At 46.3% G+C, this 24,481-nt stretch overlaps 1 protein-coding gene across 1 annotated transcript in view; it reads left to right on the top strand.

Annotated features, from left to right (window-relative positions):
• The window catches only part of LOC148436326 (interleukin-12 subunit beta-like), a 110,561-nt gene that overhangs the window by 61,738 nt on the left and 24,342 nt on the right, over positions 1–24,481 (top strand). Inside the window, exons 2-5 of the mRNA XM_088465045.1 lie at positions 6,785–7,006; positions 20,736–20,847; positions 21,028–21,218; positions 21,406–21,542. Of these exons, the coding sequence (XP_088321171.1) occupies positions 6,785–7,006; positions 20,736–20,847; positions 21,028–21,218; positions 21,406–21,542 (662 nt within the window). The remainder of the gene's footprint in view (positions 1–6,784; positions 7,007–20,735; positions 20,848–21,027; positions 21,219–21,405; positions 21,543–24,481) is intronic.

Raw genomic sequence — 24,481 nt, 5'->3', positions numbered from 1 at the left:
TGTCCCTATTTTTCCCCAGCATCTCCTGGCCTCCCCTATCTCTTCCCTGGCCCTTCCCCATGAGGCCATGGCCCGCTCTCAGGTGCACTATATTATGTCCCTACTTATCCCCAGCATCTCCCGGCCTCCCCTATCTCTTCCCTGGCCCTTCCCCATGAGGCCATGGCCCTCTCTCAGGTGCACTATATTATGTCCCTATTTATCCCCAGCATCTCCTGGCCTCCCCTATCTCTTCCCTTGCCCTTCCCCATGAGGCCATGGCCCTCTCTCAGGTGCACTATATTATGTCCCTAGTTATCCCCAGCATCTCCTGGCCTCCCCTATCTCTTCCCTGGCCCTTCCCCATGAGGCCATGGCCCTCTCTCAGGTGCACTATATTATGTCCCTATTTATCCCCAGCATCTCCTGGCCTCCCCTATCTCTTCCCTGGCCCTTCCCCATGAGGCCATGGCCCTCTCTCAGGTGCACTATATTATGTCCCTATTTATCCCCAGCATCTCCTGGCCTCCCCTATCTCTTCCCTGGCCCTTCCCCATGAGGCCATGGCCCTCTCTCATGTGCACTATATTATTTCCCTATTTATCCCCAGCATCTCCTGGCCTCCCCTATCTCTTCCCTGGCCCTTCCCCATGAGGCCATGGACCTCTTTTGGGTATGTTTTCTCCCTATTTAAAAAACTGGGGGTGCTAAGATGCTTTTCCTGGCACAAGGCACCAAAAAGTCTAGTTATGGCTCTGGTGGAGCCCACCATCTTCTTTTTTTTTTTAACAAAGAAGAATCCTGCTCCTGCAGGGGAAGAGAAAGGGTGATTAAATATTTTCCAGGTTTGACCTTAAGGGGGATAGGTGCGACCTTCAGGGAGTGTCTTTCGGTCTATGGGACAATCGAGCCGCACACACTGTGTACACAGCCGTGAACTGCAGCACGGGGAGCGGCTCGTGTATTTCCATCAATCCTCCGGCATTTGGACATCTGTATCCTCCATGAACTTTAGAACCCCCAATTACAGATCAATTTGTTCCTGTATTGTATGGAGTTTTATCTTGGATTATCCTTATGGTTCTATATACATAAATAAAAATCGTACAAGAGTGAAATATATCGGTGGAGCTGTCTAATTTCCCTGAGTGGATACAAAGATACCGTGAGGTGAACGCGAGACAGGATATCATTATAAGTTGTCTTTCCATTAGAGAAAAATGTGTGACTGCCTACAGTATGTTCCGGGTGACAAAAAGATACCTGTATGTGTACCCCAGCCTGAACACTAATGTAAGTGTCGGTCTGGTTGTATTAAAAGAGAAATAGAAATCTTACTCTGCACGGAACCAGGGTTCATCACACAGACTTCAGTTTTTGAAACATTGTATTTCCTATTAGAATACATAGAAATACTATTACACTATGTAGCGCTGGGTTCTTCGGTTTTTCTATATTTATTCTCTGCTATAGGTGTTTTAGAGGATCAGAGAGGAACAATTTTCTGGAGACAAATATTAGTACAGGCCGTACCCCAAGACAGAATCTGCAGAGGACCTGTCCATTTGTGGGTTGTGCTTCTGCAACCATGGAAGTCCCAGGACAAGAGGATCAGTGGCCTTCGCAATAACCAAGGAGATTTCCTCTGAGTGTAATGATGCTCCTATGCATAGTTTGAGAGAACTTGTCTGGAAAGTAACTGAGCCATGGGGAATTAGACTGCCATCTGCTGCTAATAAAGAGACAGATTTTAAAGAGAAGTTAATTTGAGGTAAATTCCCCGAAAACACCTGTTTTGGGGGGTTTACCTCAAATACTAAGTATCCCCCGGATGTATGAAGGAGGGACGTATCTCCGATACCTGCTGCGATCCCTCCATTGCCGCCGGTAGCCGTCTCCCCCATAGGTTTCTATGGGGGATGCGATGCTGCCAAATGTATCGATATCGGGAATGCTTCCATTCCCGATATTGACCCCAGCAGCTAACGCCATGTGAAGATCGCGTTAGCCGCTGTAGTCTATGGGGACTTACCGCATTTCAGACAGTGGAAGGATCTCCCAGATCCCTCCACCGGCAATGGGCACCGCTCATGTGCAGTCTGCGGGACTGCGAATGCGCAGCAGCCCAGAATGCACTCCGGCCACATCGCAGGAACGGAGCCCGTCTCCCTGCATGTGCCGGGTCATACATTCAGCCGGTATGATCGCATTTTACAATGTGATCATGGGTGGTACCGGATGCCCTGATCGCATTGCAAAATGCGATCATTAATAAATGGGCCCCTTGGATTGCTCCAGGGTCACCGTGTTGATGGAGTCAGGTTCACATTACGCAAGTCCACTTTATTACAAGTGATATCAGGTCATCTAATCTAGCCGGCTGGTCTCGAGTAACTAACTCGTCTTTGATTTTTGCGGGAAAGCTCGTTCCCAATGCTGCTGTTAGTGCCTCCGTATTCCACTGCAGCTCTGATGCAAGGGTCCAGAATTGGACTACATACTGTCCTACCGTCTTGTTACCTGGACATAAACGCATAATGTCAATGGAAGCAGAAGTTGATCTCCCGAGTTTGTCAAAGATCTTGCGAAAGGTGGCAATGAATTTGGGAAAATTGGACAGCGGTGGATCTGACTGCTCCCACACAGGGAACACATGCTTGGCCGGTTGGCATGGGCACAATATAGACTCATGTCTTGGCAATAGGCAATAGGAAAGTTGGTGGGCTGCAGGGTGATGTGACCATCAGACTGATTTAATAATACACAGGGTAACTTGGGACTGCTATCCAATTTGTTAGGTGTAGGTAAATGAAGCCATGGTTCTGGATGCAGGATTCTCAGGAAGGGAAGGAGTCTGGAGGCCTGAGAGATTGTAAATTGTCCTGGCAAACAAAGTTCTTGTAGGCACTGAGGCCCTGATTCAGAGCCGGATGCTGTGACAGAGCTCTCGCTCTGAATCAGGGATGGGCTATTTTTTTTTTTGAACGGCCTCCTGTCCACTCGCATAGCTGTGGGTGACCACCCACAGCTATAGCGAGTGGGCAGGAAGATGGTCGCGATGGTCAAGACCATCACGACCATCGGGCTTGCGACGAGACCCTTGTGGTAGGGTCTCGTTGCCGCAAGCCCAAGAGTGCTTTCGGCTCTAACAGAGCCGATATCTCTCCCACTGACATCACTTGTAGAGCCGATATCTCTCCCACTGACATCACTTGTGATGTCAGTGGGGCTGGCCACAGACGGTAGGCGTTCACATGGGAACGCCTCCGTCTGGGCAGCCACGCCCCTGACCTGCCCACCAAAGGGGGCGTGCTGTCACTCAACATCGACAGCATGCCCCCTTTGTTGCGAGACCCGGAACGACGGCTTGCCCGTCGCTATACGGGTCTCGCGCATGCGCACGACGGAGCCGGCTCCGTCGTGCGCATGCACACTGGGCCACCATTGACCCGCTTGCAAACACATAGCGCTCGCGAGCGGGTCTTAATCAGACCCTGAGCCAGCTGTCATTGCATTGACTCTAGACCCTCTATACAACCTGCAATGTTCTGCAGGAGGTCTGTTCCCAGCGCTGAGCTGCCTGCCGTATCCATGGGGCCTGTGCAAACTCTGAAGTTTATATTTGTGTTTGGAACCTGACTGGAGTCTTTGGCTGGAGTGGTATTTGGGGTGAGTGGCTGAAAGCTTGTTAGCCTACTAAAATTCCTGCTCATGGATGTGGAAAACTAATTAGAACTTAGATGAGATGTGTTTAAGGCCGCTCCCTGTGGAAGTAGTTTATCTGTAGAATGGGATAATAGCCTGTCCATTTATGTATCATTCTGTGCTAGAGAAATTTAGTGACCTAATATAGGGATGCAGAACAATGATCATCTCATAGAGGAATCTGCTGTCTATTTGACTGCCCAGCACAGGAAGGGTAACAAGAACAAACACTGTCTATCTGATGATGTCAGTGGGTGTAGAGGGGGCGTATTACCTTAAGACTGTAATAAGGTATAAAATACTCTGTAATGTAATCAATCGTTGTTATTGCTGCATTAACCCTGGGGGATATGTGCTCCCAGTTAAGGGCTGGATCTATTTATTTCATTAATTAATAAAATGACAAATTCTTAAGTATACTGGATTGGAATCTATTACTTTATGCAACAACGCAGGTAAAAGTCATGATTAGACATGGACTAGAACAAGGGAAGCGGAGTGTATTGTGTGTATTGTGTGTTTACTGGTAGACTAGATGAGGCTGCTGGTAACTGAAGGCACTGGTGGGATAGCTGGAGTCTTGATGGGAACTAGGATTAATATGCTGGAAGTGCACAGGTGCAGGTAGAGAGAAATTAGACCTTTGGTACGTCAACCAGGTTAGAACCAGTGGGACACTACATCACGTGGAACTCGCAGTAGCTCTGGATTGGAACACTGGACAACTTGAATGGGACTGGAATGCTGGATAACCATAATGGGACTGGAACGCTGCATAATCGGAATAGGACCGGAATACTAGGAACCGGAGTACAGGAGCCAGTAGTGCAGCAAGGTGGTAACTGTACATGGAGTCTCAAGGCAAAGATAAAGAATCTGCAGGAGCTCACTGAGCAGAACATATCTAGGCTATTACACTGGTTACTGGTGGATGGTGTATCCTCTGGTTACTGGTGGATGGTGTATCCTCTGGTTACTGCTGGATGGTGTATCCTCTGGTTACTGCTGGATGGTGAATCCTCTGGTTACTGGTGGATGGTACTGCTGTATGGTGTATCCTCTGGTTACTGGTGAATGGTGGATCCTCTGGTTACTGGTGGATGGTGGATCCTCTGGTTACTGGTGGATGGTGTATCCTCAGGTTACTTTTGGATGGTGTATCCTCAGGTTACTGGTGGATGGTGTATCCTCAGGTTACTGGTGGATGGTGTATCCTCAGGTTACAGGTGGATGGTGTATCCTCAGGTTACTGGTGGATGGTGTATCCTCTGGTTACTGGTGGATGGTGGATCCTCTGGTTACTGGTGGATGGTGTATCCTCAGGTTACTGGTGGATGGTGTATCCTCTGGTTGGGTAGAGGATTTATCCTATTGATATCTGGTTGGGAAGATTATTATCCTGCTGGTTTCTGATTGCAGAGATAATTATCCTGTTAGTTACTGATTGGGTAGATGATATCCTGCTGGTTACTGGTTGTGTCAGTTGTTTATCCTGTGGGTTACTTTTTGGGTAGATGGTTTACCCTGCAAGTTACTGATTGGGTAGATGGTACACAATACAGAGGTGAGTGAAGCATAGTACAGGGGCTGGGTGATACATTACCTGCATCACACAATACAGAGCTATAGGGTTTATTTATTAGTAACTTACTTTGTTGCCTTTCTTCTGTTACAGATGTCTTTCCATCCAGTCACCGTGGTCTTTCTTCTCACCTTGTTAAACCATCATCTTCAGTCAATTCCATCAACCTGGCCAGAAGCCTGTGAGTGCATTGTGATGTCAGGGAGGCCTGTGAGGTCATAGTGATGTCAGGGTGGCCTGTGAGGTCATAGTGATGTCAGGGCGGCCTGATGTCAGGGCGGCCTGTGAGGCCATAGTGATGTCAGGGCGGCCTGTGAGGCCATAGTGATGTCAGGGTGGCATAGTAATGTCAGGGAGGCCTGTGAGGTCATAGTGATGTCAGGGCGGCCTGTGAGGCCATGGTAATGTCAGGGCGGCCTGTGAGGCCATGGTAATGTCAGGGCGGCCTGTGAGGTCATAGTGATGTCAGGGCGGCCTGTGAGGCCATAGTGATGTCAGGGAGGCCTGTGAGTTCATAGTGATGTCAGGGTGGCCTGTGAGACCATAGTGATGTCAGGGCGGCCTGTGAGGCCATAGTGATGTCAGGGTGGCATAGTAATGTCAGGGAGGCCTGTGAGATCATAGTGATGTCAGGGAGGCCTGTGAGTTCATAGTGATGTCAGGGTGGCCTGTGAGACCATAGTGATGTCAGGGAGGCCTGTGAGGCCATAGTGGTGTCAGGGCGGCCTGTGAGGCCATAGTGATGTCAGGGCGGCCTGTGAGGCCATAGTGATGTCAGGGTGGCCTGTGAGGTCATGGTGATGTCAGGGCGGCCTGTGAGGCCATGGTAATGTCAGGGCGGCCTGTGAGGTCATAGTGATGTCAGGGCGGCCTGTGAGGCCATAGTGATGTCAGGGAGGCCTGTGAGGCCATAGTGATATCAGGGGGCCTGTGAGGCATGTGAGGCCATAGTAATGTCAGGGGGCCTGTGAGGCCATAGTGATGTCAGGGGGCCTGTGAAGCCATAGTGATGTCAGGGAGGCCTGTGTGATGTAGGTGATGATGTAGAGACTCAGCAGCGTGGTACCTTTGGGTGTGCTGAGCCATGTGCAGGGGGCTTACACCTGTAGTTACAGAGATCATTAGCGGGATGGCTCATTCCCTGTAGAGAGGGAGCATTTCTATATGTGCTCTGTAGTCACCAGATGTTACTGATCTTCCCATTGAGTACATAGCAAATATTCCAAGTGTCAAGTGATTATGCCGACATTCCACCCATTCTCCATGTTTCTGATTGTGCCATTGTCTCATGTGCCTAGCTTGTGCCAGTCCCTTCCGTTATACAGATAATACAGTACGCTTGGCGCTTGTTATGCCCTATAGAATTCTGTACCATACAACCTACTATACAGTTTCCCATAGACTACATTGGATGAGCATCCTCTGTGTACATCACAGATCAGTGACTCGTGTTACAGACACGTTTATCTGCACAATCCTCCCCATTACGTCCTGTAAATAATGACATTTTATTTTTAGACCATGTTGCCAAAGGCAGGAGCAGCCTCCGCATCCGCTGCCCATTGGAAGCAAAGAATGTTACATGGTGTCCACTACCCAAGGTCTGCAAGGGGCAGCATTCTGATGAGAGAACATTATCCCTCCATAATCTGGGGACTCGCTCTGCTGGGGCCTACACATGCTCTGACCAACATAACATGGCCCAGAGTTATTCTTTCTACATAGTGATATGGAAGAAAGGTAATGGATATACTAATATTATTTCCTGAGATATGGTGAGGGCAAGGAACAGATTGGTAGACTCCAGCCCCCTCCCACTGGAGAAAGCATCAGGTTACCCCATAAAGGCAAGTCCCCCACTATTCATCAGTCTATGAGACCCCCCACTATCCATGAGTCTGTCTAAGAGACCCCCACTATCCATGAGTCTGTCTATAAGACCACCACTATCCATGAGTCTGTCTATGAGACCCCCACTATTCATCAGTCTGTCTATGAGACCTCCACTATCCATGAGTCTTTCTATGAGATCCCCCACTATCCATGAGTCTGTCTATGAGACCCCCACTATCCATGAGTCTGTCTATGAGATCTCCACTATCCATGAGTTTGTCTATGAGATCCCCCACTATCCATGAATCTGTCTATGAGACCCCCACTATCCATGAGTCTGTCTATGAGATCTCCACTATCCATGAGTCTTTCTATGAGACCTCCACTATCCATGAATTTGTCTATGAGACCCCCACTATCCATGAGTCTGTCTGAGACCTCCACTATCCATGAGTCTGTCTATGAGACCCCCCACTATCCATGAGTCTGTCTATGAGACCCCCCACTATCCATGAGTCTGTCTATGAGACTTCCCCACTATCCATGAGTCTGTCTATGAGACCCCCCCACTATCCATGAGTCTGTCTATGAGACCTCCACTATCCATGAGTCTGTCTATGAGATGCCCCCACTATCCATGAGTCTGTCTGAGACCCCCCCACTATCCATGAGTCTGTCTATGAGACCCCCAATATCCATGAGTCTGTCTGTGACACCCCACTATCCATGAGTCTGTCTGTGACACCCCACTATCCATGAGTCTGTCTATGAGACCCCCACTATCCATGAGTCTGTCTATGAGACCTCCACTATCCATGAGTCTGTCTATGAGACCCCCCACTATCCATGAGTCTGTCTATAAGACCCCCACTATCCATGAGTCTGTCTGAGACCCCCACTATCCATGAGTCTGTCTATGAGACCCCCACTATCCATGAGTCTGTCTATGAGACTCCCCCACTATCCATGAGTCTGTCTATGAGACCCCCCCACTATCCATGAGTCTGTCTATGAGACCTCCACTATCCATGAGTCTGTCTATGAGATGCCCCCACTATCCATGAGTCTGTCTATGAGACCCCCCCACTATCCATGAGTCTGTCTATGAGACCCCCACTATCCATGAGTCCGTCTGTGACACCCCACTATCCATGAGTCCGTCTGTGACCCCCCACTATCCATGAGTCTGTCTGTGAGACCCCCAGTATCCATAAGTCTGTCTGTGACACCTCACTATCCATGAGTCTGTCTATGAGACCCCCACTATCCATGAGTCTGTCTATAAGACCCCCACTATCCATGAGTCTGTCTGAGACCCCCACTATCCATGAGTCTGTCTATGAGACCCCCACTATTTATGGGTCTGTCTATAAGACCCCCACTATCCATGAGTCAGTCCATGAGACCCCCACTATCCATGAGTCTGTCTATGAGACCCCCACTATACATGAGTTTGTTTGTCTCGGGAAGACCAGGAATCATTATCTGTCTTCACACTGCATCCAATAATTCCTTATGTCTTTTCTGGCAATGCGGGGTGGGGGTGGGGGGGATGTGATAACATATGAGACTTATATTATCTGTTACACTGTAGGTGGGGTATTCATTTTAGCATGAAGCTATGTACACACTGGGCGATATATTGGCCAGTCAATCGAACAGTGAGCGTGTGCAGCACAGTAGATGGCTGCTGCAGATATATCAGTGCATGTGCTGGTGTGTGCCGGCACCCTGCCGGTCACCCATACACGTGCTACAGTCACACGGCGGTGACGTTAGGCCAACACATCGGGGAGACAATTGGTAAGTGTATATGCACTTACTAATCGTCAGATAGGTCGGCGAGTCAGCCTAGTGCAGTGGTGTCAAACTCGGGCCTTCCAGCTGCTGTGGGACTACATATCCCAGCATGCCCTGCCACAGTTTGAGCATGCCCAAATAGCAAAACTCTGGCAGTGCATGCTGGGATCTGTAGTTCCACTGCAGCTGAAGGGCCCGAGTTAGACACCACTGGCCTAGTGTGTTCCTATTGTTTACTTATACCAAGGGAATACATCTGTGCATTCACAAACCAGACAAGACGACGCGCTGTGCCAGATTTAATCATCTTATTTAGGAAAAGTGTATTATATTCCAATGCATTGTGATCCTAAATACACAGAAGAAAGCCGAGCACACCCCTGAGGCCGAAGACTATTCTGAGCATATAAGAAGGGGCTACCTGCTAGTATTGGCATGTTACTCACTGGCCTTGGCTAAGAGGTGATGGTCTGCCAAAAGTTTGTTGTGGGAGACATCACACTGTAATTAATTGGACTTTGAAGACTTATCCTGGACCTTGTCTTTGCTTAAGGACTTCTTCTACAACCCTGCTAAAACTTTTGATGGCTTGTTGGCAGTCTGTGCCTAGCCACAGGATTTCGTTGGACTCACTGCTTCATTAGTTGGATTTTATTATTGCCAAGTGGCCCATGCTGTGTCTATTCCTGTTCTGCAGAATGAAACATTATTCAGTGTTCATCTAGTTCTGCGCCGGAGTGATCTATGAACCCCGTAGCCTCACACTTGGTGGCAGCGGTGGGATCACTCAAGTTATAAACACGGAAGCAAGAAATCACAAAAGAATGGAGGCAGCACAAATCTACAAAAATACCAAGAAGGGAGCCCTGCACGAACTGTCAGTTAAGAAAAATGTAAATCAATACAGTGGATTCCAAGGGTATCTAATTGAAATATTGGCACGATTGGACTTAGAACACCCTGGGCAGGAGGAGAAAGTGAAAGATGTGGTCCAGGACCCATCTGAGGGGACCAGTAATAGAACCAGGGTGATGGTCAACCTGGCAGCTGCACTAATTATCGGCAACACGGAACAGCTGCAGATTTGGTTTCACATACTGGGACTGGAGCTGTTGCACATCAGAGGGCAGCAGTATTGGGAGTAGTACTGGAATGACTGGTTGTGGTACCTGCAACGGCATCAGCATTAGAGTCAGAAGGGAGTCAGAAGCCACGACTGTGCGATCATGTCCATGATGGTGATGCAAGAGATACGTGGATTAGTTTGATGGGTCCAGCTCAGGAGGCATACCACGCCCTGAGCCCAGAGCAAGGAAGAGACTACCAAGAGATTCAGAGAGAATTTTTGGCTATTAAACAGTCACCTGCGTTTTTATAACCGCCCCCCATTACCACCTCCAAACCCTGACTACCTGTCACTCCCTTTGCGAGTGGGTCCACTGTACGTTCATAAACGCAATGCAATCGCTGCACATGCAGTGTGGCATTCACGCTTAAAAATTGCCATTGTGTCCGTCTCTATACCAGGCCCTAAGTTCCAATCTATGGCAAAAAGTGAGGACTCTTCGTTCATGGAATGTAGCTAACTATTGTGAAGGAACTGTGAACGGTGGCTAGAATGGAAGCAAGCCATGACCGTAAGGGACATTAAAAATCTCTTGCAACAAATCTCAATGAACAAAATGGCTCCAGAAGTCCAAGAGTTAGCCAAAAATGGGATTTCTTTCCAATACTAACAGTCCCTGATGGAGGGGAACGCCTGTCCGAAGGCCCCCAGCTGATTGAGATGCACCAACTGCTACAGTACATTGTACCTCATGCCGCAACATACCCTAGCTGTGCCTCTTGGTGTGCCCAGACCTCACGATATAGCACTACCTGACCCCAGAAGGTGCTACACTTGCCAACAACTGAGGAACATACAACGAGAGTGCCCACAGGTGGAGGAAGTAGTCTACCAGGCAGAGGTGGTAGCAGCAATTGGGGAGGCTACTCCTGTAAAAATGAAGGGACACTTGCAGCCTATAAAAGTAAATGGACAAGAGCTGCAGGCAGTGCCGGATTAAACTCTGTGGGGTCCACTAGGCAGTTGAAATCTAGGGCCCCTCTCATAAATTTATCTACTAATACATTTTTAAATTTTACCAACCCACAATTTTAATAAACCGTACGTAGGTTGCACCAATTTTTTTTTTTTTACAAAAAACTGACAACTGAGCTTTTATGACACAAACTGTAATGTGACTCTGATGTCTATGGTTTATGTACTTTAAGTTGTTACTTTTAATGTAATGTACCCTGTGATAACTTGGGGGTTAATTAGCTCGGTAGACTGGGGTCAGTGGTGCAGTGAGTAGGTGCAGAATTAGAGTCCACACATAGCATTCCAGTTTAAATAAACATAAATGGTGCTTTACTTCCAGCATGTGAAATCAGGAAACAAAAATAATAAACAACCTAGCCCTTGTTTAGGGCACTAGCTCACTTCTTAAGCCCTCTCTAATGTGGTGCAGTCAGTCTGCCAACAAAGTTTCTGCCTGCTTCTTGCAGGTCTATCGCCGGCTCCAGCCTGGCTTGGCTGCCACAGCTACACAAACACAGTCCTGGTGGCCTTCCCTGTATCATACAGATATAGGCCCTGGCTTCCTCAGCCTGCAGCTTTACTGCTCCAATGTCACACAGTCCGAGAGTTTGTGGTCCCCCCTTGCCTCCTGCAAGGTCCAGACACAGGCCTCCTGGCCCCCAATGGCTCGCCTAGCTTGACTGTGCTCTCTGGCTGCCACAATCCCACATAGATTGTTTCCCACAGCAGCCTGACTGGTCTGCCTTCTCATCAGCCCACACCTGAGCTCTCTCCACAAGGCAGCAATTAGGCATCTTCCCACAATGCCTTTCTAGTCTGTGTGGGCGGATCTCCCCTGCCCCACACAGAATCTGCTGCTCACCAGTGCCACCTCTCGTGATACTGCCACAACCCATTATTTTCTCTATATAGTTTTTAATGTAAAGTTTTTGTTTCTTTGAGTTGATAAATTTTTTCTATCTTTTGGAAACAATTTAAGAAAGCTTGATTGATTGATTGTAGTTTTCTTCCAAGATCAAATCAATATTATTTTGATCTGTTGCAGGGCCCCTATAAGGTGTGGGGCCCATAGGCCGGTGCCTACTCTGCCTATTTGGTAGTCCGGCCCTGGCTGCAGGGATTTGGGGGCCTCTATTACCCTGATATGACCCAATTTAGCTCTATTTAATTAAAGGCTCCAGAACTGAAAAATCTAAATCTGGATGGCAGGAGGCCAGTGTACTGTTATCCCCATGGTCCGTGTTCATTTCGATTGAGACCAGGGGGATGGGGAGATGAAAGTGGGCTTACTGGATGGATTGTCAGCCTCTGTAAACTTGCAGAATGATTTGGGCAAAGGACTGGACAGTTATTTTGTGGTAGGTGTCACACGCATCCAAACCCGCGCTGAAGAAGCAGGACCCACCAATGCTCCCACCCCAGCACCTGGTGTCTCGGCCACCACAACCCCTGAACCACCACCAGTGACTATTACTCACACTGACCTAAATGACAGGGATTTAAACTTGGCGTATATTGATAGGGCACAGTTCAGGGAAGCCCGACATATGGACTCCTCACTAGCTGGTGTCCGCATTGCTGCAGAAAGGATGGACTGGGGACCACAAGAGGACAGGATTGTGTGGGAGGAGGAGACGTTGTACTGGGTACCAGCCAAAGCAGATGAGCTAGAGACAGGAGTTATCAGGAAACCGCTCCCCAGGAGTCTCAGACCAGATTATTGTCCCTAGTTCATGATATTCCCCTGGCAAGATATCTAGGAGTCGAGCCTGGCTTTCCCATAACTTCTTCTGGCCAGGGATAAATAAAGATGTTAAGCGCTACCGGTCATCATGTGAGCTATACCAATGCCTCGGGGGACCCCCCACGCTGGGTACCACTCCAATCCATGCCCATAATCAATGAGCCCTTTCACAGAGTAGCCATGGACATTATATATCAAGATATGTTAGTTATGCCCACTACTGCGCACAGCCTATATCAATAAGATCATATACTGTATCTACAATCTTACATAAAAAGTAGGGATGATGTCCAACATTTAAACATTAAACATAGTATTAATATCACATAAAATATTGTTCAGATGAAAGAATAAAAAATTCACTTAATTTTGTCAGATCCAAGTTCTGTCCCAGGTCAAGAGAAGATTTCGATCCTATCTGTGCAAAGGATCTTTATCCTGGGAGGGTATAGTCTTTATCATGGGATGGTATAGTCTTTATCCTGGGATGGGTATAGTCTTTATCCTGGGATGGGTATAGTCTTTATCCTGGGATGGTATAGTCTTTATCCTGGGATGGTATAGTCTTTATCCTGGAATGGTATAGTCTTTATCCTGGGATGGCATAGTCTTTATCCTGGGATGGTATAGTCTTTATCCTGGAATGGTATAGTCTTTATCATGGGATGGTATAGTCTTTATCCTGGGATGGTATAGTCTTTATCCTGGGATGGTATAGTCTTTATCCTGGAATGGTATGACTATAGTCTTTATCATGGGATGGTATAGTCTTTATCCTGGGATGGTATAGTCTTTATCCTGGGATGGTATAGTCTTTATCCTGGGATAGTGTAGTCTTTATCCTGGGATAGTATAGTCTTTATCTTGGGATGGTATAGTCTTTATCATGGGATGGTATAGTCTTTAGCCTGGGAAGATATAGTCTTTATCCTGGGATGGCATAGTCTTTATCCTGGGATGGTATAGTCTTTATCCTGCGATGGTATAGTCTTTATCCTGGGATGGGTATAGTCTTTATCCTGGGATGGGTATAGTCTTTATCCTGGGATGGTATAGTCTTTATCCTGGGATGGGATAGTCTTTATCCTGGGATGGGATAGTCTTTATCCTGGGATAGTGTAGTCTTTATCCTGGGATGGTATAGTCTTTATCCTGGGATGGGTATAGACTTTATCCTGGGAAGGTATAGTCTTTATCCTGGGACAGTATAGTCTTTATCCTGGGATGGGTATAGTCTTTATCCTGGGATGGGTATAGTCTTTATCCTGGGATGATATAGTCTTTATCCTGGGATGGCATAGTCTTTATCCTGGGATGGTATAGTCTTTATCCTGGGATGGTATAGTCTTTATCCTGGGATGGGTATAGTCTTTATCCTGGGATGGGTATAGTCTTTATCCTGGGATGGTATAGTCTTTATCCTGGGATGGTATAGTCTTTATCCTGGGATGGTATAGTCTTTATCCTGGGATGGGTATAGTCTTTATCCTGGGATGGTATAATCTGTATCCTGGGATGGTATAGTCTTTATCCTGGGATGGTATAGACTTTATCCTGGGATGGTATAGTCTTTATCCTGGGATGGTATAGTCTTTATCCTGGGATGGGTATAGTCTTTATCCTGGGATGGGTATAGTCTTTATCCTGGGATGGTATAATCTGTATCCTGGGATGGTATAGTCTTTATCCTGGGATGGTATAGACTTTATCCTGGGATGGTATAGTCTTTATCCTGGGATGGTATAGTCTTTATCCTGGGATGGGTATAGTCTTTATCCAGGGATGGGTATAGTCTTTATCCTGGGATGGGTATAGTCTTTATCCTGGGATGGTATAGGCTTTATCCTGGGATGGGTATAGTCTTTATCCTTGGACGGTATAGTCTTTATCCTGGGACGGTATAGTCTTTATCCTGGGATGGTATAGTCTTTATCCTGGGATGGTATAGTCTTTATGCTGGGATGTGTATAGTCTTTATCCTGGGATAGTATAGTCTTTATCCTGGGATGGTATAGTCTTTATGCTGGGATGTGTATAGTCTTTATCCTGGGATAGTATAGTCTTTATCCTGGGATGGTATAGTCTTTATCCTGGGAGGGTATAGTCTTTATCCTGGGATGGTATAGTCTTTATCCTGGGACAGTATAGTCTTTATCCTGGGATGATATAGTCTTCATCCAATAATCCTCAAGAAAGGGGGGAAAACAATGGTGTAATACAGAAGTTCCCAATCATGGTCCTCAAGGCTCTCCAACAGTTCAGGTTTTAGAGATATCCATGGTTGAGCACAGGTGACTTTATTAGTACCTCATTCTATTTGATGTAACCACCTGTGCTCAACCAAGGATATCTCTAAAACCTGAACTGTTGGGGAGCCTTGAGGCACGGCGATTGGGAACCTCTGGTGTAGTACATTCTAATCCAAATTCTGGTAGTCCCAAGTATAATTAATATTCTTGGCTATGTTCCTGCCCTTAAATCACAGAAATGTGGATGTTCATACCGTACTCACATATTAACAGAGTAACAGCCACCCATAAATCTTTCAGTCACCGTTTCTTGTTCAATAGCTGATATAAATGATATAATATTCACCCATATGCACAATATCATAATAACCCAGATGATGGGGGTACCCAAACTCACAGTGAGAAGTGTGCAGACATCCGTATACAGGTATCTCTGGAATATCCTGGTGGTTCCTCCCTTCTCTTCTGACCTCCTCGTTCTGGAGTCCTATGGCCAGAGTAGACATACAAGGCGGCAGTCAGACACAGGGGAGTAGCGTGTAGCTATGGCACCTGGAGCATGTGTATGCTAATGCGCCCCCACCCCCCAAGTGTGCCAGGTAGGGGGTGTGTCCAGCTTGTAGGGGCAAATTAAATGGAAATAAAACTTAATAATAGGGGCAGTATCAAACTGGGACACGGAGGGCTAGATATATTCCAAATCACTACTTTCTCATATTATTATTATTATTAGTCCCCACAGCTCTCCCGCCTCACTCAGCCTCCCCTCACACACAGCTCTCCCCCCTCACTCAGCCTCCCCTCACACACACAGCACTCCCCCCTCACTCAGCCTCCCCTCACACACACACAATGATCCCCCCCTCATTCAGACCCCGCCACAGCACTCCCCTTTACACAGCTCACCTCCCTTTACACAGCTCTCTCCGCTCACTCAGCCTCCCCTCACACACAGCTCTCCCCCCTCACTCAGCCTCCCCTCACACACACAGCACTCCCCCCTCACTCAGCCTCCCCTCACACACACACAATGATCCCCCCCTCATTCAGACCCCGCCACAGCACTCCCCTTTACACAGCTCACCTCCCTTTACACAGCTCTCTCCCCTCACTCAGCCTCCCCTCACATAGAACTCTCCCCCCTCACTCAGCCTCCCCTCACACACAGCTCTCCCCCCACACTTGGCCTCCCCTCACACACACAGTGCTCCCCCTCACTCAGCCTCTTCTCACACATACAGCACTCCCCCCTCACTCAGCCTCCCCTCACACACACAGTGCTCCCCCTCACTCAGCTCAGCCTCCCCTTATACACTCAGCGCTCCCCCCACACACATAGCGCTCCCCCCTCACTCAGCCTCCCCTCACACATACAGCACTCCCCCCTCACTCAGCCTCCCCTCACACACACAGTGCTCCCCCCTCACTCAGCCTCCCCTTACACACACAGCGGTCCCCCCTCACTCACACAGCGCTCCCCCCTCACACAGCCTCCTCTCACACACACAGATCTCCCCCCTCACTCAGCCTCCCCTCACACACACAGCGCTCCCCCCTCACTCAGCCTCACCTCACACACAGTGCTCCGCCCTCATTCAAACTCCCCTCACACACACAGCTCTCCCCCCTCACTCATCCTCCCGTCACACACAGCTCTCCCCCTCACTCAGCCTCCCCTCACACACATAGCGCTCCCCCCTCATGCAGCCTCCCCTCACACACTCAGCACTCCCCCCCTCACTCAGCCTCCCCTCACACACAGCTCTCCCCCTCACTCATCCTCCCCATCACACACACAGCTCTCCCCCTCACTCTTCCTCCCCTCACACACACAGCTCTCCCCCATCACTCAGTCTCCCCTCACACACAGCTCTCCCCTGTCACTCAGCCTCCCCTCACACACACAGTGCTCCCCCCTCACTCAGCCTCCCCTCACACACAGCTCTCCCCCCTCACTCAGCCTCCCCTCACACACACAGCTCTCCCCCCTCACTCAGCCTCCCCTCACACACACAGCTCTCCCCCTCACTCAGCCTCCCCTCACACACACAGCGCTCCCCCCTCATTCAAACTCCCCTCACACACACAGCTCTCCCCCCTCACTCAGCCTCCTGTCACACACAGCTCTCCCCCTCACTCAGCCTCCCCTCACACACACAGCACTCCCCCCTCACTCAGCCTCCCTTCACACACACAGTGCTCCCCCTCACTCAGCCTCCTGTCACACACAGCTCTCCCCCTCCCTCAGCCTCCCCTTACACACAGCTCTCCCCCTCACTCAGCCTCCCCTCACACACACAGCACTCCCCCTCACTCAGCCTCCCCTCACACACACAGCGCTTCCCCCTCATTCAGCCTCCCCATCACACACACAGCTCTCCCCCCTCACTCAGCCTCCCCTCACACACACAGCGCTCCCCCCTCACTCAGACTCCCCTCACACACAGCGCTCCCCCTCTCAGATCTTCCCCCTTCTCACACACCGTGCTCCCCCCTCACTCAACCTCCCCTCACACACAGCGCTCCCCCCTCACTCAGCCTCCCCTCACTCACACAGCGCTCCCTCGTCACTCAGCCTCCGCTCACACACATAGCGCTCCCTCGTCACTCAGCCTCCGCTCACACACATAGCTCTCCCCCCTCACTCAGCCTCCCCTCACTCACACAGCGTAGGAGCAGATGCTACATTGGAGCCACCCTCGCTACACCCTGGTCAGACATAGCCGGGTGGGTACACAGGACAAGTTGTTCAGAAGTACAAGGTAACCGCAGCAAGTAGCAGGAGCTGCACAATCAGATACTCCTCCAGCCCTTAGTATTCTGCCTGATCTGCTCCTGCTACTTGTTATACTTGTTATACTTGTTATACTTATTATACTTTTGTTATACTTGTTATACTTGTTATACTTGAGTCCTGAACGACTATAAGGGGAGGAACATAGCCAAGAATATTAATTATACTTGGGACTATCAATATTTGGATTAGAACATACTACACCATTGCCCCCCCCCTTTCTTGAGGAATATTGGATAAACACTGAGGGGCCTATTCATCATGACATCATTATCACTAGTGATCATTTATGTTTTAAACACACTGAGTTTAAAAGATGTTTTGGAGGCATTCATCATGCCTCATTCACCGTGCCTCATTCATTGTGCCTCATTCATCGTGCCGTGCCTCATTCATTGTGCCTCATTCATTGTGCCTCATTCATCATGCCTCATTCATCGCGCCATGCCTCATTCACCGTGCCTCATTCATCGTGCCTCATTCATTGTGCCATGCCTCATTCATCGTGCCTCATTCATCATGCCTCATTCATCGTGCCTCCCTAACAAAATAATCACTTCTGAAAATCTTCTCTTTTTGCAGAGTCAGCTTTCGGAAAAGTGATACTTTCCCATGCAGCTGAGGTATCCACAACGACTTCCTCACTGCTGCGTGTCTCTCCCCCCACCTCACTCTCTATTCCCCCGCTGTGTCACACCTCCTTCCCCTGCAGCGCCTCCTGTGCCTGATCCGGCCAAGGGGTGTCTTGACCATCGCGACAATCATCATGCCCGCTCGCTATAGCTGTGGGTGGTCACCCACAGCTATGCGAGCAGCCAGGAGGCCGTTCAGAAAAACCAGATTGTATGATTTGTGCGAGTGTTGTATGATTTGTGTGAGTGTCATATGATTTGTGTGAGTGTCGTATGATTTGTGTGAGTGTCATGTGATTGTGTGAGTGTAGTGTGATTGTGTGAGTGTCGTGTGATTGTGTGAGTGTCGTGTGATTGTGTGAGTGTGGTGTGATTGTGTGAGTGTAGTGTGATTGTGAGTGTAGTGTGATTGTGTGAGTGTAGTGTGATTGTGAGTGTAGTGTGATTTGTATAAGTGTCGTGTGATTTGTGTGAGTGTAGTGTGATTTGTGAGAGTGTAGTGTGATTGTGTGAGTGTTGTATGATCTGTATGAGTTTTGTGTGATTGTGTGAGTGTTGTGTGATTTGTGTGATTGTGTGAGTGTCGTGTGATTTGTGTGAGTGTAGTGTGATTTGTGAGAGTGTAGTGTGATTGTGTGAGTGTTGTATGATCTGTATGAGTTTTGTGTGATTGTGTGAGTGTTGTGTGATTTGTGTGAGTGTCGTGTGATTGTGTGAGTGTAGTGTGTTTGTGAGAGTGTTGTATGATTTGTATGAGTGTTGTATGATTTGTATGAGTGTAGTGTGATTGTGTGAGTGTAGTGTGATTGTGAGTGTAGTGTGATTGTGTGAGTGTGGTGTGATTGTGTGAGTGTAGTGTGATTGTGTGAGTGTCATGTGATTGTGTGAATGTAGTGTGATTGTGAGTGTAGTGTGATTTGTATAAGTGTCGTGTGATTGTGTGAGTGTAGTGTGATTTGTGTGATTGTCGTGTGATTGTATGAGTGTAGTGTGATTGTGTGAGTGTTGTATGATTTGTATGAGTGTAGTGTGATTGTGTGAGTGTAGTGTGATTGTGTGAGTGTCGTGTGATTGTGTGAGTGTAGTGTGATTGTGTGAGTGTCGTGTGATTGTGTGAGTGTAGTGTGTTTGTGAGAGTGTTGTATGATTTGTATGAGTGTAGTGTGATTGTGTGAGTGTAGTGTGATTGTCGTGTGATTGTGTGAGTGTAGTGTGTTTGTGAGAGTGTTGTATGATTTGTGTGAGTGTAGTGTGATTGTGTGAGTGTAGTGTGATTGTGAGTGTATTGTGATTTGTGTGACTGTCGTGTGATTTGTGTGACTGTCGTGTGATTTGTGTGACTGTCGTGTGATTTGTGTGAGTAGTGTGATTTGTGTGAGTGTAGTGTGATTTGTGTGAGTGTCGTGTGATTTGTGTGACTGTTGTGAGAGTGTTGTATGATTTGTATGAGTGTAGTGTGATTGTGTGAGTGTAGTGTGATTGTGTGAGTGTAGTGTGATTGTCGTGTGATTGTGTGAGTGTAGTGTGTTTGTGAGAGTGTTGTATGATTTGTATGAGTGTAGTGTGATTGTGTGAGTGTAGTGTGATTGTCGTGTGATTGTGTGAGTGTAGTGTGTTTGTGAGAGTGTTGTATGATTTGTGTGAGTGTAGTGTGATTGTGTGAGTGTAGTGTGATTGTGAGTGTATTGTGATTTGTGTGAGTGTCGTGTGATTTGTGTGACTGTCGTGTGATTTGTGTGACTGTCGTGTGATTTGTGTGAGTGTCGTGTGATTTGTGTGACTGTCGTGTGATTTGTGTGACTGTTGTGAGAGTGTAGTGTGATTTGTGTGAGTGTAGTGTGTTTGTGAGAGTGTGATTATGAGTTCTTGTGCTTTAATTTTGTTACTGCTTTATACTTTCTTATGTTTGTGTATTTCTGTTAGAGCTCGGCCATGTCTGGTGAGGACAACATAACCCCCCATAGCCCCCCATAACCCCCCATAGCCCCCCATAGCCCAGTGTACGCTGTTCCTATCAGTCATCTCAGTCACCGGCTGTTTCAGTCATTTTTTGGACTTGTTTCCCGCGGTTTTAAACACTGCTGCCTGATTTATCCTGGGTATCGCTTCTCTCCTATTCTTTCCATGACCTAAAACATTGATGATGTATCGAGATTCTATTCTATAATGTGTGGTTTTCTCTGCGGTTTTATGGCGGTTTGGCCTCATTACATGGGCAAGTCTCAAAACCACCGCTTATAAGTAAATTTAGTCCCCAATTCTAAGTGTCTGTATTATTGGTGAGGATGAGGCCCATCTCTTCACAGTGACATGACAAACACTTTCCTCTCACAGAACGCCCTCTGAACGTGACTTGCATGCTGGACTCGTACACGAGCCCCACACTCCGCTGTTCTGTCACTGAGGAACTCGCCTGTCCATGTCTAATGAGGGCCAAAGCTCACAGGTAGGTGGTCATTACTGTAGGGTGCCCTCAATGTATTGTGTGTCATCCGCTGTTGTCCCTTTTGTGTGACAGAAGTAAATAGGGGGACACTTGCTCCTAATCTTTGTGTCTGGTCTACCTCTCTAACTAATGTACAAATAGAGCAATCGGAGAATATTATGATGCCGCTTTCTCCTGCAGCTCCGGGATGGACCATGACTGGACCTCATTCAGTTTCCTCGAGGAGAGGGGACTTTTCCTAAACTTCAGCCTCCCCATGTGGAATCTGTGTCCCTCCGAGGAGCATGCGCTCCCTATTCATGTGTCTGTGGAGGTGATGGTAGGAAAAGAGTTTAGGAATGGAACCAACTCTTTGTTTATAAGAGACATTGGTGAGTGGAAATCCTATATACTAACCAGCTATATACAGTATAATATACACATAATAAAGGATGCATTACTTACCAGATCTACACTATGCACCTCCCACAATACGATGAACCCTCTATCTCTACATACAGTACTGATACTCTGATATCCATTTTACCTTATGTTATTCTTATGGTTTCTGTTTTATAGTGGTCCCCGGGGCCCCAGAGAACGTGTCTGTCACTAATGAGCAGATATCATGGGCGTATCCTTCCTCCTGGCAACATTCTACGTCCTTCTTTCCCTTACTCTTCCAAATCTGGGTGAACTATCGTAACAACACTAACGTGAGTTTATATAATATGTATAGCTTGTTGTATGCTTCTGAGGACTATATATGTTTAGATCATGGCTATATGGATATATCATGGTGTGTGTGTTGCAAGTTAGGTTCCTTAGGGGTTTCATCAGGAAGACTGAGAGGAAGGTTTGTGTAGTTTCATTAGTATGTACATCCCTGAGGGTATTCTGTGAGCAGGAAAGGCAATTACCTGGAGAAGGGATTGATAAACATAAAGCTTTTGTCTGTGTCTGCATATAGAGTACTTGAAGATGCTCGGCTGGCACCTAAAACAGCAGGGGTATCAAACAGCCATCTGATAAGCTGGGATCAAATGCCTCACCATATTCTATCTGGTTTTGACTAAAATATATTATTTCTACAATATCTAGGAGTTTCCAAATTCATAAAAAAATTACCTGTAGTCTGTACACTGGGCTGGTGTGATTTGAGGGCACCCAGGGTATATGGTTTGGGTGTAGTGATATATCTAACCAATCAAACATCCCAGAGCAGTTTTGTGTATAGATTAATTAGTGTAGTTTAATGTGAACATACCATATTTCATCTGGCTATTACAGATGGGATGAGTACAACAGCTACAGTCCTTTTGTGTGAATCTTTCTCCTGTAATTGACCTACTTTACCACATCTATACACAGTTCTAGCAATTTGTCCCTGGGATCTTTACCTTTTATCCTCCAGGGGATTGGCTGACTCTTATGTTATTAAGCCATTTTTCCTTTTGTCTTTGCGATTTACATACACTTTTTGTGGCACATTTAGGTTTTGTGTCGTTTTTTTTAACTGCACCTTGCTATCATATCTTTTACACATTCTACATTTATTCCTTATACACCATGATTTATTTATTTATTTTATACACTGTAGACACTTATTACACATTTTACATTTATTCCTTATACACCACAATGTATTTATTTATTTTATATACTGTAGACACTTATTACACATTCTACATTTATTCTTTATACACCACAATGTATTTATTTATTTTATACACTGTATACACTTATTACACATTCTACATTTATTCCTTATACACCACAATGTATTTATTTATTTTATACACTGTATACACTTATTACACATTCTACATTTATTCCTTAAACACCACAATGTATTTATTTATTTTATACACTTATTACACATTCTACATTTATTCCTTATACACCACAATGTATTTATTTATTTTATACACTGTATACACTTATTACACATTCTACATTTATTCCTTAAACACCACAATGTATTTATTTATTTTATACACTGTATACACTTATTACACATTCTACATTTATTCCTTATACACCACAATGTATTTATTTATTTTATACACTGTATACACTTATTACACATTCTACATTTATTCCTTATACACCACGATGTATTTATTTATTTTATACACTGTAGACACTTATTACACATTCTACATTTATTCCTTATACACCACAATGTATTTATTTATTTTATACACTGTATACACTTATTACACATTCTACATTTATTCTTTATACACCACAATGTATTTATTTATTTTATACACTGTATACACTTATTACACATTCTACATTTATTCCTTATACACCACGATGTATTTATTTATTTTATACACTGTAGACACTTATTACACATTCTACATTTATTCCTTATACACCACAATGTATTTATTTATTTTATACACTGTATACACTTATTACACATTCTACATTTATTCCTTATACACCACAATGTATTTATTTATTTTATACACTGTATACACTTATTACACATTCTACATTTATTCCTTATACACCACAATGTATTTATTTATTTTATACACTGTAGACACTTATTACACATTCTACATTTATTCTTTATACACCACGATGTATTTATTTATTTTATACACTGTATACACTTATTACACATTCTACATTTATTCCTTATACACCACGATGTATTTATTTATTTTATACACTGTAGACACTTATTACACATTCTACATTTATTCCTTATACACCACGATGTATTTATTTATTTTATATACTGTATACACTTATTACACATTCTACATTTATTCTTTATACACCACGATGTATTTATTTATTTTATACACTGTAGACACATATTACACATTCTACAATTATTCCTTATACACCACGATGTATTTATTTATTTTATATACTGTATACACTTATTACACATTCTACAATTATTCCTTATACACCACAATGTATTTATTTATTTTATACACTGTAGACACTTAGGCCCTGATTCAGAGCTGGACGCTCTGACCAGAGCGCTCGCTCTGAATCAGGGCCCACCTCCATTAAAATGGAGCGTCCTCCTGGACGCTGGTATAGCTGTGGGTCACCACCCACAGCATATACGAGCGTCCAACAAGATGGTCGCAATGGTCTTGACCATCGCGACCATCGGACTTGCGAGTGAAACCCTGTGGTCGGGTTTCTCAACCGCAAGGCCAGGAGTGATTTTGGCTCTATCAGAGCCAAAATCACTCCCACTGACATCACTAGTGATGTCAGTGGGGCCGGCTTCAGATGGTAGGCGTTCCCATAGGAACGCCTCCGTCTGGCAGGCACGCCCCCGGAACGCCCACCAAAGGGGGTGTGCTGTCAATCAACATAGACAGCACGCCCCCTTTGGTGCGAGACCCGGAGTGATGGAAAGTCCTTCGCTCGCCGGGTCTCGCGCATGCGCACGACGGAGCTCCCTCCGTCGTGCGCATGCGCAGTGGGGACCATCGACCCACTTGCGAGCATACTGCCGCTCGCGAGTGGGTCTGAATGACCCCCTTATTACACATTCTACATTTATTCTTTATACACCAGGATTTATTTATTTATTTTATACACTGTAGACACTTATTACACACTACACTACCTTTTCATTTATTTTTCATCTTACATATATTTTTTTATC

Source organism: Taudactylus pleione, unplaced genomic scaffold (assembly GCF_031769625.1).
Source record: "Taudactylus pleione unplaced genomic scaffold, aTauple2 ptg001820l, whole genome shotgun sequence".
NCBI classification, from domain to species: Eukaryota; Metazoa; Chordata; class Amphibia; order Anura; family Myobatrachidae; genus Taudactylus; species Taudactylus pleione.
Note: the sequence above shows the minus strand (reverse complement) of the source record. Positions and strands in the feature narration are given on the sequence as shown.